The 20,262-nt window shown below is 39.1% G+C and overlaps 1 protein-coding gene across 7 annotated transcripts in view; it reads left to right on the top strand.

The window, feature by feature from the left end:
- The window catches only part of BAZ2B (bromodomain adjacent to zinc finger domain 2B), a 207,854-nt gene that overhangs the window by 165,726 nt on the left and 21,866 nt on the right, over window positions 1-20,262 (top strand). For all 7 annotated transcript variants that reach the window (XM_080927904.1, XM_080927901.1, XM_080927903.1 and 4 more), the window contains 11 exons: window positions 2,411-2,503; window positions 2,606-2,667; window positions 6,797-6,862; window positions 8,223-8,288; window positions 9,522-9,566; window positions 9,811-9,837; window positions 11,058-11,123; window positions 15,691-15,831; window positions 17,435-17,689; window positions 18,451-18,665; window positions 19,595-19,669. In XM_080927904.1, coding sequence (XP_080784030.1) covers window positions 2,411-2,503; window positions 2,606-2,667; window positions 6,797-6,862; window positions 8,223-8,288; window positions 9,522-9,566; window positions 9,811-9,837; window positions 11,058-11,123; window positions 15,691-15,831; window positions 17,435-17,689; window positions 18,451-18,665; window positions 19,595-19,669 — 1,111 coding nt within the window. The remainder of the gene's footprint in view (window positions 1-2,410; window positions 2,504-2,605; window positions 2,668-6,796; window positions 6,863-8,222; window positions 8,289-9,521; window positions 9,567-9,810; window positions 9,838-11,057; window positions 11,124-15,690; window positions 15,832-17,434; window positions 17,690-18,450; window positions 18,666-19,594; window positions 19,670-20,262) is intronic.

The raw sequence follows: 20,262 nt of genomic DNA, 5'->3' as shown, positions 1-20,262 counted from the left end.
TCCCCTTTCCCCCAATCCTTCCCCTCCCCCCTTCCCCTCCCCCCCGCCCATTGCCTCCCTGAAGGTGCTCCCTCTCCCACCTCAGTGCCTTACACTGGGAGAATGAGCCTTTGGATATTTATCTCCCTAATGAAAGAAAAGAAAGGCAGTAATATACTAAAAGACAAGCATGAGTTATTTTTTAAAGTTTTAAAAATTGTATTTTCCATTAGTGTTTTTTCTCTGCATGGGCACACATGTGTATATGTGTGTATGCTGTGTATATGCAGTAGCACATGAGAGGAGGTCAGAGGACAATTTGCATGAGTCAGTTTTCTCCTACCACCTGGCCCTTGTGGATCAAACACCGATGGTCAGTCTTGGTACGATGTACAGTTGCTGGTCCTGAGGTTTAACCATTAGTGTCACTAAAGCCACCTTTCTGCTGAAGCTTGTATAATGGGAGCTTTATCATATTTTAAAAATGAGTGCTTGAACTTAACTGGTAGACAAAATGTTATTTTCTCTTATGTTTTCACTTCTAATACATGCATTCTCATGTACACTGGAACATTTACATTTGAAAAAGCAGGTGTATTGTAACAAAGAAACTAATTGTATTTTACTCTCCTAGATTTCAAGTTAATTTTATTCTATGAATTATTTTCCTCTTGTAATGGGCTTCATTTCTGCCTGTGTGTGTTCTTTACATGGAAACATGCACTCATACAAGACTTTCATTTGTGTAAGCATGTATTATTAAGGGTGTGGGCGTACACGTGTCTGCTCACACTGTGAAGGCAGGACAAGGGCAGGAATCGGTTCTCTCCTTTCCGTGTGGACTCACAGTTTTAGGTTGTCAGGCTTGGTGGTAACAGTCCTCATCCACTGGGCATCTCTCGTGCCACAAGCATTCGACAGTAAACAATCACTACATTTGGGCCAGCACAATAACTCAGTGGGTAAATTACTTCCTGGACAGGCCGTGTGGTCTGAATTCTGTCTTGGGATTCCCATGTCAAGATAGAAGGAGTGAAATGGGTCCCCCAAGTTGTCCTCTGACTTGTACATGCCTACCATGGCCTGCCCACATACATACAACAAACACCCATGTACAGAATTAACGAGGTAAACAACATTGTTTATATTTACAAATAAATGAATTGTTTTGTGTTCCTCTTTGTTGAAATTTAAGCAGCATTGAATTATTTTATACTATTTCAAACAGTTTTAAGGGATTAGTTGAGAGAATTCTAGAACTTTCATATTATCATCCTACTTGGTTTAAACTATTTGGAAAAATTTGATTAAAGTCACAGAATAGTCGATAATATGATAAATGCAAGTTTTTAATATATTTCCAAGTGTTATAAACCTGAGAGAACTCTAAGTTATTAGAGAATAAAAATTTAAATCTGACAAAATTTGGATATGATAGTGGCATTTGGTGCATGTATACTGTTTGTTAATACCTCAGGTTGTGTACAGCTGAAAATGGCACCTTCCACTGGGTGACACAGCACGAAAGTCACAGCAGCGCATGTGTTTATTGAGTAAAATACTGGGGGGGAGGTTAAAATTTTCAGAATTTATGAAGCATATACTTCAATTTATGTAGCTTTTTTTTAAGGAAACTATCTTTTAAACAATTTATTCATCTTAATTTTATGTGCATTGGTTTTGCCTGCATGTGTACGCCTGTGTGAGGATGTCAGAATCCTTGGGATTGAAGTTGGATACCATCGTGTGCTGGCATAGGGGTCCTGGGAACTGAAGCCAGGTCCTGAAAGAGTAGCTCGTGGTCTTAACCACTGAGGTGTCTTTCCCAGTTCCAGGAAACTGTTTTATAATTACAGTTTCTTTTCAACTTAAAACCAAGTTGAGTCTTTAGTCGACAATTCAGAAAAAAAAAAAAAAAACCAAAACTATTCCATTCTGAAATATTAAAAATTAAATATTGAAATGTATTTGTCTTACACTGTTATGATGCTCTTTTAGTGTTTCCTTATCCCTGTGTGTCAGTTTACAAGTGTTTATTTCTAAGGTATTTATAATATAGGAGCTCTTTTGCATATTTCAGAAAGTTGAGTGCCTATGCTGTACAAATACCGAACCTTACCGGGAGCTGGAAGGGTATTTTAGCGTCCTCTGTTGTTTTATCTTCCAGTAACATAACTATAGTTTGTTCCATAAAATTCTACTCCACTGTATCCACTTCCCCGGATGCTGGGCCTTTCTAGGAGCAGAATGAGCGCGCCCTTCCCCCGAAGTGCTCTCCTACTGCTACACATAGCTGCCCCCATTCTTAAGGACTATGCCATTCAGGGAGACCCAGCAACAGTTTCACAGTTATTCTTTGAGAATTAGCAGAGAGCCAAAGTTGTCAGTAATACCCTTTGAAATTTGCTTTTGCTTTTTTTTTTTCTTCCAGAAATAGCCAGACAAGCAGCACAAATAAAACTTTTGAGAAAACTTCAAAAGCAGGAACAGGCACGGGTTGCCAAAGAAGCTAAAAAACAACAAGGTAGGAGAGTTAAGTGCGTGGATTTGCAGATGGGGGGGGGTTCTAAGAAGCTGCCCTTCCTCCTGTGTCTCGGGGATGACAAGGCTTGGTTCTTCTCAACAGCAATAATGGCTGCCGAGGAGAAGCGGAAGCAGAAAGAGCAAATGAAGATTATGAAGCAGCAGGTATGTTCGAGCACTGGGGTGGACTTGTGAGCTAGCCTTGCGTGTGAATCTGTGTGTACATGTGCAAATCCGCGTGTACGTGCATGGCTCACATGGGGATCTCCTGTGTGGTTATTGTTGGATGTGTCTGTTTGTTTAGAAAGTTGACATCTTCTGTTAGTTAAATTTTTTTCTCTTTTATTTTTATTTAAATTTTTTTAAAGATTTATTTATATGTGAATGTGTGTGTGCCTGCATGTGTATTTTTGTACTGTGTGTGCCTCCTACTTATAAAGAGGGCGTTAGAACTGGCTTTGCAGTTGGGTATGAACCAGCAGTGGTCCTGGGACCTGAACTTCTGCAAAAGCAACCTCTAAGCCATCTCTCCTGTTTTTGTTTGTTTGTTTGTTTGTTTGTTTTAATTCGGGTTTTGGGATTGAAATCTGTGTTCTCATGCTTGCAAGGTAAACACTACTAACTGAACCCTCTTGGTTTCATTCTTACATTTTAATTGTATTTTAGAATTTTATACCCATCTCTCCTTCCTCCCCTCCAATTCCTACTGTCTTCCCATATGTCTGTGATATATGTCAGACACACATATACACGCATATACTTGTATACATGTATATGGTATCCACCCTTCTGAGTCTGACTAGTGTAGTTCATATGTGCATGGGTGTATCAGTGACTTTTGGTGCATGGGCCATATAGCAGGGGTCTTGTCCCTGAAAAAAAAAAAACTGATTCTTCTCCTTCCAAAGCCACTGGCTCCCTGTAGCTCTTAACTAAAAGTAAGTCTTGTTAGCTTTCTCCATACCCATGCTTGGATATCCCTGGTATGGTCTTGCAGGCAACCCTATTGTTGAGTTCCTTTGATTTCCAAAAGAAGCTATTTTGATGTAGTCCCCTGGCTCTCCTGTCCATCCCCCCACCACCATATCTCTGAGCCATGAGTGGAGTCATTGTCTTACAGGTGGTGGGCACTACACAGTCCCTTTTCCTGCAGTTTGACCAGTTGTGCATCTCTGTAACCAACCCCACCTAATACAGAAACTTGGTTTTGAGGGAAAGACCTGCAGTTGTTCAAGGACGAGTATCTAGAAGACAGTTGCATACTGATTCAATTTAGCAAAATAGTAACAGAGAGGGGGGGAGTAACTCACAGCTGTCTGCTTAAGTTTAAGACCCATTCAGTAAGTAGGCTCTCTCTCTCTCTCTCTCTCTCTCTCTCTCTCTCTCTCTCTCTCACACACACACACACACACACACACACACACACACACACTTGTAAGTGTTTTGATATTCTTATAGACTTTGAATTCAAGTTGGTACCCTGACAGATTTTCAGATTTTCCATTAGTGAGATAAGATATTGCTTGAACATCCAAGTTTTAATAAGGAAATTTGGCTGTTTAAAACATGCACAGTATTAGTGCCAGCAAGATGGCTCAGGCTGACCTGATTCCAAGCCTTGGAAGCCACACAGTGGAAGGTGCAGGTGCAGCATGGGCCGTGTACACCCACAGCTACAGCAGTGTCCACACAGTACACTTAATTCATTCTATTATAAATAATTATGGTGGGCATACTATAGTAAAAAACAAAATCTTTGTGTTCTGGAAGATATCTGGCCTTCCTTTCTTCTGAATGTTCTCAGAGAGTATTACCCAGAATCCTCTCGTGGTCCCCTCCTTTCTACCTTTCAAAATTAATTTTTTGTAATATGAAGTAATTTTAAAAATTGGCAGGATATTAAGTGACAAGCGTGAAAGCCACCTCCCATCTCCACAAGCTCGTGTATCACTAAGCAGAGGAAACAAGGAGAAAGTGTGTTCTTACAGATTTCGAAAGAGGAAGGAGTCAGTGTTAGTCTTGAGTAGAATCCCTTGTGTTACCACATACAAAGCAGCTAACCACATTTCGTGGCTTGGAGTGGCTGTCTTCATCTCTGAATTAACTGGAGACGTGTGAGTGATTCCAGTAGAGTTGGAATTGAGAAGTTAGAGGTTAAATGTGGCTTCTGCTTCTTACTGATCTGTGCCCCTGCTGGGATCTTCCAGCCACTGGTGTCTCCATTTCCTTTATTGTAAAGGAGGTAAGGGTGACTGGAGAGTAAATGGGACAGTGGCATGTACTATGCCTTCTAAAGAAATGCTACGTTCTTGAAATAATGCACTGAAAATACTATAATTAAAATGCATTTTACCATAGTTTAAAATCACACGTTATAAACTTAAATATTTTTTACTTTGTCTATTGTGACTGCCAGGCCTTGTGAGGTTGACTTAAAATAAGTAAGCTAAGTAATGCAAATCTTTATTTAATCGTATGTGTGTTTATAGTTCATTTTAAGCCAAATACTGCCTTTTGTTATTGATTCTTCTTTGATTTTAATGTTTACCAAAGATATACCAAATTATCTTACTACTATAAATTCAGCTTTGAGTACCTGGGATGTAAATTTTCACATTCTACACTGCTAATTAAAGCAGCATTAGGCTTCAAAGCTTTTAGCAACATTAATCCTACCAATTAATTAATTAACTAATTAATTAATGAATTAATCTAGACATTTATAAGACTAACCTATTCGATTTTTTTCCCCGAAATAATTAATGACCTTTCTCTTACAGTAATTCATTTTTGTGTCTAGGTGTCTCGATGCTGTGGAGGTAGCCTTGTAACTGGTGATTCTCCTGCATCTGTCACCAGAGTAGTTAAGATTGCAGATGTGTGCCATGTGGCCCTGAAATGATTGTTGCAAGTTTGCATTGATCTAGAATAAAACAAAGACTGAGAAAAGTATCACTGGAATATTTTTTACTGTCTTTTTTTTACAATGTAATTTTTATTGAGAACAATGTTTGCAGTTTCCTGCATGCAGTCTAGCTACACTAACCCCTCCCCCTTTCTAACCTCCTTCCTACCCCTATCACCTCAACTCTGCTCCCTACCAGTCATTTTCCTGCATTCATGCCTTTTGTTTTTACTGTGCTTTTGTCATTGTTTTGAGTTCCCTGAGTTTAACCAGGATGTTCTGTGTGACTGTGGGTCAGAAGTAGCCGTGGGACCCGCTGTATGCCTCGGTGGTTACACAGCTGATGACCGTGACTGCCTGTTTCCCAGAAGCCATCCGTAGCTTGATTCACTGAGTGCTGACCAATGCTGTCTTGTGTAGGCACAATACAGGCAGCCACAGCTACTGGGAGGTCATTTTTACACTGACTATGCTATGACCAGAGGAACACATTTTGCAAACCTCCAACCCACTCCACCCTGCCAGGGCTAGAGACTGAACCCGGGGCTTTGCTGCATAAGCACCTGACCGCAATGGGAGCTATGTGTACCCCAACACAACAAGAGTCCTTAAAGCAATTTTTTTTTGCAAGATTGTGTATGCATAGTCACCTGAATGTGAGTTGAATATTACTCTTTGTAGACTAAAGTATTTACTGTGTTAGATCCTCACATTTAAAACAAGAGTATAGTTTTAACTGCTAAAACTGTTTGATAGTAAACAAGATATTGTATATAGAGTAACCATTTCAATATACCTCCCACATTCATTAATTTCTTGAAGTATAAGTTTGTATTAATTCATGATAAAGTTATATTATGTCATTTGTAGATGGTGTGTATTCTTATGGCTGAAAGCATTACTCATGTCATTTTGTCAACATGTAAATGAACTTCAGAATTGGAGATTATTTTTAATAATGGTCCCATACACATAGTTATCATTTTAAAGCATTCTTTAAATAAATGACAAGCTGACAAAGGCATGCATATGAATTATTTCATAGAAATACTATTCTTTGTACAAGTTCAGTAAGTGGAAGTAACTTATCAGTAGCTTTAAGTATTTTTTATTTTCTATATATTTCTGTTTGCGATTTCAATTATTTATAAGTGCCATTGGATATATAATATAATAAGTTTAATTAGCTTTGTTTTACCATCTCTATATTTTCTCTTACAATTATGAGACTCTCAAAGTTCATATAAATTTACAACATGCAAATATTAGTTGTCTTAAACATATAACTGAATCTGGGATTAATTAGTGTTTGCTAATTTGTTATTCTCCAGTTAAAACTTGTTAGCTTAACATTTATTTTATCTCAAATTTTCATCATTTTTCTTACAGGAAAAAATTAAGAGAATACAGCAAATCCGAATGGAAAAAGAGCTCCGAGCACAGCAGATTCTTGAGGTAGAATTCTTAATTTAACATAATTAAGATGATACTCACAGTCCTAGAAGATTTAAAATGCACAGGTTTCCCTGTTGTTTCAAATGAATACAACCACTAAGAGGTGAGGATTGGGATGGACTCTGCAGCCTTTCAGCAAGTTCATCCACCCTGCTAAATGCCAGGAAAGAAAGAAGAAAGGGGAAGACCTGCGTGGTCAGCGTTCATGGTGGTCAGGGTTGGAAACCCTCAGGGCAGTTAGATATTGTCTTTTGATTTAAAAACAAATGTTTATAAAAGTATACTTTTAACTGCAAGAAAGTTATCACTCTCAGGGTTCCCCCCACTCCCAGCAAGCTGACTAGAAAGCAGTGGGAGGAAAGTCAGAAAAGTGGGGTTGGCATGTCCAGGACTGTGGTCCAGCAAGTGTCTGCAGTGTGGCTTTCAGCAGCCCTTCCCTAAAGCGTTGCTGGTCACACTAAGGTGGTCATCAGTGCTAGAAACACTGCCCCATCAAGAAAAAGGCAGATTGTGTTTCATGTCCTGTATTCAACCGGCATGGGTCTTGAAATTCTTTCCTTCATATAGTAAAAATAAATCCTTTTATATTTTAATATTTGAAATCTTTCACCTTCAGCTGTTCCCAATTGCTGTTTGGCCTGATGTCTGCAGACCCAAGCTTTGTGTGATAGTTCTTTTCTCCTAAGAATACACACACTCCTCACGTAGTTTAAGTTAATTTTACATCTCTCACATTTAAAACATTTGTTTTTTTTTTTTTTAAACAAATGAACAGTAACTAGCAATAGTTAGACACTCCTGGATGGCTTGTGACTCAGTTGGTGATTGCATGATGCCGGATGTACAAGTACAGGCTCTTCTCTGTTAAACACGTGCCGAATCAAACCCTAACACACACAGCTAATTACCACATCGCAGTTAATGCTTATGGCCAAATAATGGATTTCTTTATTTATAATATCAAGTATGAAAGGACATTTCAAAAAGTAGGTGTGTATTTTCAGTGAGCTACTGGTTTATTTTTAAAATTCTATTACCCATTAGTACCATTTTTTAAAAAAAGTCTTTGATGAGGTAATTTTTTTAAACAATCCCCCCAATATACAACAAATAGTTTTCTTAAGTGCCAAGATAATATGTTATTTCAGATGTTTGTCAGTTTGTAGAAGAAAACTTGTCTTGTGATTTTTAAGGGCGCTTATATATTTTGGTGTAAGTCTGTAGACTGGAGACTATGTGCTGTGAGGTGGGGGTATTTGTAATCGTCTGCACATGTGTTAGTTACATGATTGTTTTGTACCTGGTGAGGCATGTCTTAGCGGTGCTGTTGCATGACTTGAGACCTGTTTTGCATGCACAGGCTAAAAAGAAAAAGAAGGAAGAAGCGGCAAATGCCAAATTATTGGAGGCCGAGAAACGAACCAAGGTTAGTGTAGCTGAGAATCAAGAGTTTTTATTTTTAGAAATAAAAACTTTATTTGCATAACACCAATCATGAGAAAATAGTTTTCTCAAGATGACTATTGAAAAGTGTATGTAAATGTGTGATCTTATTTGTGTGTATATTTCTGTATGTTTTCACTTCTTAATGTAGGTTTTATGTGATGCTTTGATATTTGTAAGTGGAGGACATCAAATCAGAAATGCAGCGCACTGCTTGGCACCTGGTTTTACGTTCTGCTTGATAAGAGTGATCTCCCCAACTAGTGTACTGTCATTCGTGTTCTGCCATGCCACGACCCAGATCTGACTGTCCCCTCATAACTGTTCGTGTCCAGTGTTTTATTTGTTAAAAATAAAAGGCATAATCTAGGCATTGTGATGCTTCCCGGTAAGGCAGACAGTCCGGAGGCTGGCTTAGAAGGCTCAGTGCAGTGCCGTAGCAAAACCCTGTCTCTAGATAAACAAACAAGCAAATAAAGAAATAGGGAAAACCAGACAGAGACAAAACTGAACTGCCATTATATAATAGGAACGTCAGTCCATTATGTTACTGTAACATAACTTTGGGGTGTTGTGATTATGATTCCCTATTCTGTTCCCTCCATACTCAGCTCTTACTGAGCATCTGTGGAGGCAGCCGACTGAGCCCGCCAGTGCCGCTGGTGCCGGTGCATCACTGTGTAGAGCCATGGCGGGGTTCTGTTAGCTCATTTGTTCTTGTTTGGAGACACCATAGGTGTGTTGTTGGGATGAAGCAGAACTTAAGCAGCTAAACAAAGCTCTGCCCTAACTCTGTTTGCAATTATTTGAACATACATTCCCCTACTTAGTTCTCCTGAATAAAAAATATTCCCGAGTCTTCTATACTCCTTTATATTTACCCTTAATATTAAATTAATATTAGATTTTTATCTCGATAAACAATAGTCAACAGGTATCAATCTTCAGTTGATTTGCCTTGTGTCCCCACCCCGTCCCTTTGGGTTTGTCCTGTGAACTAGGTTGGATGCACACACATGCTTAGAGTAGGGGAGGGCTACTTTTAAGACTTCAGTCATAATTTATTGATCACAAGTTAAGAAAGAATGAATTGTCAACTTTTCTGTGGTTAAAGCTATTAGAGGGCTAAAGATCTACCAGAAAGTGAATTTTTTATTACTTAGTGTGTTCTGAATCTCTCCTAAAAGCCATATATCACAAGTTTCTTATTTTTAAGGAGAAAGAACTGAGAAGACAGCAGGCTGTGCTCCTGAAACACCAGGTCTGTATGCACACGGCCACACTCTGGTGGACAGCACTTCCTAACTTGCCTTGACTATTTGGCGGGGGGAGAAACTCTTCAAAAGTATATACTCTTTAAGTTTCTGATATGATTCCTGCTTAAGTTTTCTCTTTGACTTACAGTTTATTGCCTTGCTTTGGTATTGGTGTCTTTGGGGGGTTAAGTTTGGTTTTATGACTCTGTGATTTCTGTTTCATAATGTTGTGCCAACTCTTTCTGCCAGGAGTTGGAGAGGCATAGACTAGATATGGTATGGGTATGTTTATTTCTGTACATCTAACACCGCATTGTGATTTGGTTGTGATATGGTTGTCATAGCAATGCATAAAGTGTAGCACTGGCTGCTGTCATTACATACTGCTGCATGGCTTTACAGCACAGTGCATTGCATACATCTGCTTGTCTGTCTATAAAGAAGTGTGATACGTCTCTAAGATTTGTCATTGAATTGCATAAAACTCCTGTTTAAAAATGTACCTTACTGATGTCACATGGAAAGTTGACTCAACTATACATTTAGAGACACTCATGACTCATATTCTCCCATCCTTGTAGATGCAAAACTGCCATTAAGTGCAATGGGAATTTTGAATTTGCTTGATGAGAGAATATGAAATATGAAGTATATCTTGGTTTTATAGTCAAATTTTAGAAATACTCCTTTGGAGGACCAAATATATTGGGACCAAAATGCTGATTAAACATTAATAATATGAAAATTTTCAATTAAAATTAGTTACCAAATTGAGGTAATTCTTACCTTTTTTTTATACTGGGCATTTTAGATTACTATTAGCCCAGGGTACAGCTTTTGTGCCTTTAAGCAGTGCATCAAGCGTCAGACATCAGTAAATAGGAATATCTATCACATTTCATTGGTATATGTCTATGAACCATGACTAGCTTAACTTAACTCATATAAACACTTTTTTAAAAAATCTTCCTAATTTATTGGTGGATTATTGGATTTAAAAATGATTTTGTACTTGAAATTAACTTAATTCTAAAACCACGATGCAAAAGTGATTATGGATTAATTTCTACTTGATCTTAAATTTTAAGAACAATCTAACCTTTAGTCCAATTGGCCATAGTGTTTTGTGGTTTCTCTGATAGCAGATGTAGGGTAACTGACCTGTTCCAGCCAACCATTACGCTCTTTGTTCTGGCAGCTTCTGAGGAGCATCCCAGCTGACCATCAGTAAAGCGTGTGCTCTGTTACACTGTCTCCATGCTCATTGCCTCACCTGTATTTGCTTTCTAAACCTGAACTAAAACATGCACAGAATGGCCATTCTTGTCTTCTATTTAGTATTTACCGTGACTTGTCTATAAATGCTAAACATGCTATATTGAGTTTTTGTTTCTGTTGTTATTGTTGTTGTTGTTGTTGTTGTTGTTGTTTTCGATTTGAAAGCCAAGTCTTCCACTGTGGTTGAGCTGTTTTCCTAATTTTATCTGGCCTGACAGGAGCGGGAGCGAAGGCGGCAGCATATGATGCTTATGAAAGCTATGGAAGCTCGTAAAAAAGCAGAAGTAAGTGTAGTTTTCGAATTTTACCTTAGAAATTGAAGTTTGTTTTCCTAAAATAAGAGTTGTATTTTTCTTTTCTTTTTGAGAGTACAGTTTTGTCACACTCTTCTGGCTTCATAGGCAAACCAAAGGTTGACGTTGGCAAGCAAGTGTTAGGATGTGTGTTACTTCTCCCTACTGAGATTTTAATGGTCCTCTCTATGGAGTGTTGGATGGTATTGATTAGGTAACAGTACCTACTTATTACTGAAATCATGACATTGGTTAAGTAATACATTTATTATTATAGCCATTATGTCCCAAACTAATGAATGTCACAATATGTACAGACAGGTTCATTCATTCAAATGCTAATCACACCAGCCACAAAATTAAGGCACGCCCCATGTGCTATGGATGGAACCAGGTTCTCAGGGAGACTAGCCTGCTGCTCATCTCTGAACCATCTCTCCAGCCTCAACCAGTTTCGTATTTTCTTTTCTGCTCTATTTTCTTTAATTTAATTTTTTCATGGAATATGTTTTGATCATGTTTCTCCCCTACTCCAAACTGCTCCCAGATCCTAATTATTCACTCGCTCATCAGTGTGCTGGGGCTTGTATGCTCTGTCTCTCCCTCCCTCCCTCTCTCCCTTCCCCTTCTCCTTTCCTCTCTCCCTCCCCCTCTCCCTCCCTCCCTCTGTCCTTCCCTCCCTCCCTCCCTCTGTCCCTCCCTCCCTCTCTCCCTCCCCCCTCTCCCTCCCCCTTCTCCCTTCCTCTCTCCCTCCCCTTCTCCCTTCTCTCCCTCCCCCTCTCCCTCCCTCTCTCCCTCCCCCTTCTCCCTTCCTCTCTCCCTCCCCCTCTCTCTTCCTCCCTCTGTCCCTCCCTTCCTCCCTTCCTCCCTCCCTCCCTCTGTCCCTCCCTTCCTCTCTCCCTTCCTCTTCTCCCTTCCTCTCTCCCTCCCCCTCTCCCTTCCTCTCTCATTAAAATAAAGCAAAATGCCAGTAACATAGGTCCTGTGCTGCTGCCATAGTCTCTGAGTTCATATGTACACAAGTCCTGTGCATGTCTGTGTGACACTGACTCCTGGAGCTCTCCTTTATCTCTGGCTCTTAACATACAATCTTTCTGGAGCTTCTTCCACATAAGATCCATGACCCTTGAAAGGTCAAGGTCTGAAATCCTTTGGGGTATTTTTTTCTTACTTTTTTCTAGAGCTTTCAGGTGCATCATTACATTATTAATATGAAATCTCTCCGTTTTGCCCTGTAGAACTTCATTGTATCCCACCAGTTGGATATGTGTTTTTTATTTTTATTAAATTCTAAAAAGTTTGAAATTTTATCCTTGATTCCTGTCTTGACTCATTTTTCATTCAGTAGAGAGTTGTTCAGTTTCTGTGAGATTCTGCACTTTATGCTGTTTTTGTTGTTGATATCTAGCACCAACATGGTATTCAGATAGTGATTGTGTAAACAGATAGTGTTTGTGCTTCTTTGTGTACAATATACTGATCTTACTAAAAAAATCCCAACTTACTATCTATTGTTTCTCTGGTTTAGAAATCTACTTTCTCTGTTTTTGTTCTTCATGTAAACAAATGGTTAATTTTTTAAAATCTGATTTGTATAAATTATTTTGTTTACTTTTTTTAAAGGTATACTATAGAACTCATAACTATTTTTATAACTCGGCATAAGTAATACACTATAAAACACACTTGTTTTGATTACTCATCTATAAACAAGCTTAGTTTAAGGAACATGAGAAAGTAAGACAAGCTCTTGAAATGTTTTAATTATAAGTCTTGCTGGGTGGTAATGATATATGCCTTTAATCTCGGCACTTGAGAGGCAGAAGCAAGTGGTTCTGTAAGAGTTACACCCAAACCACAGAATGTGCATCTCTTACACAACTCAACGCATATTAAGGCTCCATGTTTTTGTTATAGATAATGGATACTTGTCTTCAATGAAAAAGGTCCCACGATGTTTGCTGACTTCCTGAATAATCTCCATTTTTAAAAAAATATAGTATGAGTTTCATAATATAGTCTATATTATAGTTCTATATTTTTAATTGGATAAATGTTCCAAGCCACTTGTTACAACTGATACTTGATAAATATAAATTCCACCAATGCCTATCTCAAGCCTTCAGAGGTAGCGTTTTGCTTGTGCATCTATGAAGCGCAGATGAGCCTCCAAGATTCTTGTCAGTTTGAAGATGATGTCATGAAATTGACATCAGTGTCAGGTGGTTTTCCTCTCTCTTTTTGTAAATAATCATTAACAATTTGCTAGTTTGAGTAAAGAGTCTTCTCAGTTACTATATTGATATTTGCTTGGGCACCTGTCATTATATTGATGTGGCGCATATCATTAAGTAGTTTAGGTTAATCCTAAATCAAGAAAAATTTTAACAGCCCGTCTTGCTGCACTGGGTCCTTAGAGAAGCCTTTCCTGTGCTTAGGAATTAAAGTCGTAATTGTGCCCAGAGGAGAACGGCTTTGCAGCTGGCTTTTGCTGCCCATCACTAGCAGTGCTTCTCCGGGTTTGGGGAACTGCTTTGCAGGAGAACCCTGCATTGCAGGGATTGTTCTGTTGGATGTTATATTATATATAATATCCTCACAGAATGCCTTTGGAATTATAATAAATTGACTACACATTTTATTGTGAATAGTCCAAGAATATAAACTTTGTCCTTTCACAATTTCTATATAAATCAGTAACCCGGAAACTAAAGCACCAATGTACAAATCAACAGAGATTTGTATATGTAGCATTAAAAGGTCCCTTATGATCTGGCCTCTAGCTCTCTCATAATATTCAGCAATATTAACATCTACAACCTTGCCTTGAAACTGCCTGCAGTTTCAGGTGAGCATTGTCCACAGCCCTGTGGCTTTCTTGCTCCTCTTTATCTTGTACTTGGCCATGGTCTCCTTCAGTAGCCAGTGATGAGTGGTGTAAGGCGTGGCGTGAGGACTAACATCTCTGTAGGAACTCTCTGTAGGTGAGGCCTTGTGACCACAAGGATGGTTATTAACATTTCTGTGTGCTGGATGGATTAATAGATTGTTGAGAGAGCCAACATAGAGAAGGAAGGAAATAATGCCATACATGGGGAGTAAAATTGTTGGACATGAAACGTAACAATAAGAGATGAGGGTGTTGAGAAGTCAGGACTGAGACCTTATGTTATAAGAAAATAAAAGGGCTTTTAATCTAGAAAGATGAATTGGCCGTACACGTCTTAACCAGCAGTTAGTTTGTAAAGTTTGTAGACTAGTGAGATAGAATCACCCGAGAATTCCAATTTTAAAATCTTCTGTGCGTGTATGTATGACCATACACATGTAGAGGTCAGAGGACAGCCTTGAAGGCTGATCTCCCTCAGTGTTCCCCAATTTGGGGGGGGGGGTTGGTTTTGTTTGTTTTCGTTTTTGGCTTTGTTTTTGTTTGGAGTTTGTTTGTCTGTTTCTATATCATTTCCAGACTAGCTGGACAATGTGCTGTCAGGAGCTTCCCATCTCCCAGCAGGAGCGCTAAGGTTGCAGCTACGTGTGCTGCCAGTCTAGCTTTACATCTGTTCTTAGGGTTTGAACTCAGATCCTCACCTTACACAACATTCAATGACCCAGTGTCCCTAACCTTTGATTGTTATTTTTCCTGGGAACTAATGAGACTTGTATTTATTTGATCTGTGACATTAAAGTTGTGATAATGATACTAGAAAGTCTTTAAATTCCTTTCTGACAGCGTTATTCCTACATCAAGGACAGTAGTTCCTATGTTGACATTACCCAAGCACTGTGATGCTTTCAGTATTTTCTTCAGTGTTGTCTTTGTTGTTTGTGATGACAGCTAGTGTTTTATAGTAGGTGCTCTGAGACTAGGCAACCCCTTGAAGAGCTGCTTCTGCAAGTTTACTCTCAGGTCCTCTTCTTTCTGTAAATCCCTTTCACAGCCTACAGCCACATTGTGCTGATACCAGCTTTACAGATACCTCATTGCCCTTGTACCTTAATTACCACAGATCTTCATACAAAGACAGAAGATCAAACAAGTTTTGAATAACAGACGTCTTCACTGAATCTAATATTAAGTATATATAGTCCTTAGATTTTAAAGTTTTGGATATGTAGCAAAGATATCTAATATGATTACCAACCATAAGATTAGTTAAAAATTAAATAGCTGACCGCAATGAAGAACTGGCTCAGTGGTTCAGGATATGCGCTGCTCTTGCAGAGGACCCCAGTTCAGTTTCCAGTACCCACCTCAGGAAGCCTGTAAATGCCTATGACTCAGCTCAGGGCTCTGAAGCCTGGCTGAGGTGAGAACTGCACACAGAGCCACACACGGACGTGCACCTATGCACAGACTTGTTAAAATACCCAAAAGTTGAAATAGTTTAAAACAAAGTAAGTTATGTTTCTGTGTAATTCTAAACTTGTTCCTATGCTTCCTAGGGTGATTTTGAACATTGAAATCATAATAATTGGATCACTGTTGAAGTATATCCACTAGAATGTTTTCAAACACTTGTAAGAATTAAATGCTCATGTGCATGACTGTCTCTTTAAGGAAAAAGAAAGACTGAAGCAAGAGAAACGTGATGAGAAAAGATTGAATAAGGAGCGCAAACTAGAGCAGCGGAGACTGGAGTTAGAAATGGCGAAGGAGCTAAAGAAACCTAAGGAAGACATGTGCTTAGCAGACCAAAAGGTGACTCAGCCCATGGCCTTCCTTCCGTTGACCTTTCATCTCTCCAGTTTTCTCACCAGATTCCTTTGCAGACAGACCATGAATTTCCAAGCCTCTGTCAGCTATCACTGGCTCGGCCATTGCTTCACTGAAAACAGCTCAGTTCTCATAGCTAAGCCATGAAAACCTGCAAGGGAAAGTCGAGAAGCAGATGTGTCCCGCCCTGTCTCACACTGTGCCGTCACTGAGGCTCAGAAAGGCTTGACATGTCTTCATGCATACCCTATAGATACCCAAGTGAATTAGATTTATTTGTGACTCCTCTGGTACATTAGCTGACAGCTGCTAGCCCACCTTTGACAAAGGTGTTTTTACTACATGCTAGGTACTGTGCTGAGTGCCTGCATGAGTCCCGTGAGTGATGGGTTTAGATCTAGCCCTCAGAGTTCCACGGAGCTCTTTCTGTCTCCATTTATTGATGAAAACTGAGACAAAGGACGAAACTTGCCATTTACCGCACGGCTCATAAGCAGCTGTGTGCAAGTCTGCCGTCTGCTAGAGAAGCCAGGCCCCTAATCATTTTGAAATCCAAGAAACTCTGTCTCGCCACGGAATCTCGAGTTTTCTCTCCCACAGTCTCACACGCAAACACTGCTTTGCACTGTGCACGGGAGGAGTTGTTCAAAAGACCAGAATAACCTTGGAACCATCATGATGTGCTCGGTTTGAGTAGAAATATGCTTAATTTTAAATAGAGCTAAGTATGGTACTTGTGCAAGATTATATCAGTACCGCGTATTATCTCTCTAACTGCCCCACAGTTTATCACAGTGCCTGTGCTGCCATAACCTTCTGTTAAGAATTATTGCCCAGGTTTATCCATATTAGTTTCCTGTGTCTGGATGTTGACATTTTCCTGAGCAGCGTGAGTCTTTGTAAGTTAGCTAATGCACTTATTAAGTGTACAGTGAGCAGACTTTGTAAATTCCAACTGGACGCTATTTTTTTTTGCAACCTCTCTTTTCAATTAAATCATGTGAATTATCAAAAATTTATTTAGTTAAACAGAACAGAAGAGGAAGAAATTCCGTAGCCAACTAGGTTAGCCAAACTAATGAGCGCTGGGTTCAGTGAGAGACTTTGTTCAAAAACTGAAGTTCTGACATGAATGTGGGAAACGGCTGGTAGGATTGCTCAATGAGAAAGTGTTTGCGGTCAAGCCTGACAGCTTGAATTTGATCCTCCAGAGCCCATATGACAGAAGAAGGGAATCTACTCCTGCAAGTTTTACTCTGACTCCCACAGGCAGAGTTTTTTTAGCATATACCACATACACACAACACAGACAGACAACTGTTTCTTGCACATACCCGCACACATGCAGCACAGATAGGTAGGTAGGTTTGTTGGTAGGTAGGTAAGGTAGACAGACAGACAGACAGACTGATAGACAGACATGATGGACAGACAGATGATAGATACATGTTTAGTAAAATAGAGAGCAACTGAGGAAGTAGCATCAAATGTGTGCATGCACATGACTTCATACATAATACTGTATATAAAATAAAGTCCTGGTTTAATATTTGAAGCCCCTTTGATTTTGCTTGTGTTTTGCTTGCAGCCCTTGCCAGAGTGGCCTCGCATCCCGGGACTTGTGCTCTCTGGAACCACATTTTCAGACTGTCTCATGGTGGTGCAGTTCTTACGAAACTTTGGTAAAGTTTTGGGCTTTGATGTGAATATTGATGTTCCAAACCTCAGTGTTCTTCAAGAGGGATTGCTAAATATAGGGGACAGCATGGGTGAAGTACAAGACTTGCTTGTGAGGCTCCTCTCAGCTGCTGTATGTGATCCAGGTCTAATTACAGGATACAAGGTAAAAATCCAACATATAACCAACTGTTTTAAGTTTGTACTCTCCGTGCATTTCTAGTTAACTTTATGGTAGCAGAAGACTGTGTAGATTTCTCTTTATCACATTGTTTCCCTGTATTTCTTCAAGTTAATGTAGACTTATAATAGGTTGCAATTAGCAAGTGTAGAAGAATCTTGTTAGACCGTAGGAATGTGGACCAGGCTGTCTCTCACTCGCTCTCTATTGCTCTAGCTAAATGCAAAGTCTCAGTTAGTTTAAGGAAATACTCCAGTAATATATGTCAAAACCAGAATTGATAATTTATGAAGAATTTAGAACTTGCATGCTTATTGTAAGTTTTCCTTTGTCAGTTACTGTGACTCTGCAGTTGTCAGTAGGCACTCCTTGTTGCCAGTTGTCTGTCCTTCTACTCACATACACAGTCCAGGGAGCTTTGCTCTAGATAAGACTGTAGACAGATAAGCTTCCAGATGCAGTGCCTTCTCCTGTGCCTGTTGTTGGCCTCACCTATGTGCCATACGTAAAGGAGAGAAGAGTCACGGTACCTTTGATCATCCCTACTCTGCCAGTAGTTAGAATACGTCTTTGATACTTGATTGTTGTCTGTTTTCTGCCTATGTTAGGTTTTACTCTATACCTGAATTAAGTAAGGGTATAAATAAAGTCCTATCTGTAACATCTAGAGTATATAAACTAATATTTTAACATTTTGTTCAATGAATGAATACGGTAAACACTGATAAAAATGCCAAATTTCATAGGCAAAAACAGCTCTTGGAGAACATTTGCTGAATGTGGGTGTGAATCGAGACAATGTGTCCGAGGTTTTGCAGATTTTCATGGAGGCCCACTGTGGGCAGACTGAGCTGACTGAGAGCCTAAGAACCAAGGCATTCCAGGCTCACACGCCTGCGCAAAAGGCCTCCATCCTTGCCTTCCTTGTTAACGAGCTGGCGTGTAGCAAGAGTGTGGTGAGGTAAGTCAGTTCATCCCTGGTTTGAACATCACGGGGAAATTGCTTATAGAAAAATTTAGGAGTTGCAGACTAGCACCAAGAAGAAAATCAGAATCATAAATCATCATGCAGAGATGGCCACCGATACTGTTTCAGTTTATTTTTATGTGCTCTATTGAAAAGAGTGATCATTCTGTATATTTGGGATCAGGAGTCATTATAAAGTGTTGCTTAAGTATTTTGCTAATCCTTCATGAAATAAAAACTTTGTTTTATTGTTTGGTACAGTGCCGTAATTCATAACCATTATAGCAACCTAGAACTTGTCTTCCTTGGCATTTTTGAGGAGCCAAGTTTTCCTAGAAATTCATACACTGACCCCATTTTGTTTGTACTACTATAACTTTACACTACTGGCTTGTCAGTGAACTGCTTTCTCTCATTGAAGAGTCCAGTTCCATTCGGTGCTTTAGTACTTGTTATGAATAAAAGAGTTAGAATTTCATGTTCTGGCATTTCCAGTTCCGTGTTCGTCCTATGCTTGTTCTTAATTTGTTTAAAAAATTCAGTCATGTTACTTTTAGTCTTTTACCTTTTACACTTACGTAAATGTCCATGTATGTCCTCATTGCCAAGTTGGTTTGAAAATGATCACTCCTTAAATATATACCAACCACACCAGAATGCTGTTTTTATGAGCAGTTGTGAAATAGTATTAGGGGGTCTCTTATTTTTGCAGTAGAAACCAAAGTAAATTTCCCAATAGCAATATCGTATCCAGTGAAGAAGTGGTTGCTTCCTAAAGTAAATGCCCTTGTGTGCATAAAGCCATGCGGAAGTGGAACGCTGTGGTTTGTGTCACTTTACCTACTAAAATTTGTGGTCGTGTATACTAACTGTGTGCCTTGCATATATGGATTATACATTTTCATATGTTTTTGTATTGGCAGTGAGATTGACAAGAACATTGAATACATGTCCAACTTGAGAAGAGACAAGTGGGTGGTGGAAGGTAAACTCCGCAAGTAAGTTAAGGTGCTTTCTTCCTGGTAGACCCAGGCTCGGGAAGGCTGGTGGGCTGGACAGATGGAATTTAAATTAAACTTCAGTCTTCTGACCTGAAAGATACTGCTTCATCTAAAACAGTAAACTGATGATGGAATCTGCAGTTACTAAAACTTTGGATCAGAGTCTGTAGCAAACAAAAAAAGATAAGAGAATAGATTCACTGAACTCCTGCTGCAAACATAAAAGAGGCCTTTCTCCTTTTTTTCTTTCTGAAGTAGAATGACCATGTTTTCCACTATTATTGTTACTACCATACTGCTTTTGTCTTAACTAACACCTAAGACTATCCTTTTTCTTAATGCATTCTTATAAAACTGTCTCTACAAAAATCTAAGAACAATTATTTAACATTAAAATTAAAATATGCTCCAGTCAGGAAATAAATAAAGTACATTTATTAACTATAAAAGGGAATAGTTCTCAAAGCACATGATGTGTACCTGTAATCTCTACATTTGGAAAGGTGAGGCAGGAAGATCCAGAGCTTAAGACCACGATGGGTTACATAGTGGTACCCCTTCAAATTCAAACAAACAGGCAGAACAGTTTT

Source organism: Micromys minutus, assembly GCF_963924665.1.
Source record: "Micromys minutus genome assembly, chromosome: 13".
Lineage (NCBI taxonomy): Eukaryota > Metazoa > Chordata > Mammalia > Rodentia > Muridae > Micromys > Micromys minutus.
The sequence above is the reverse complement of the archived record's forward strand: the minus strand, read 5'-3'. Positions and strand labels throughout refer to the sequence as shown.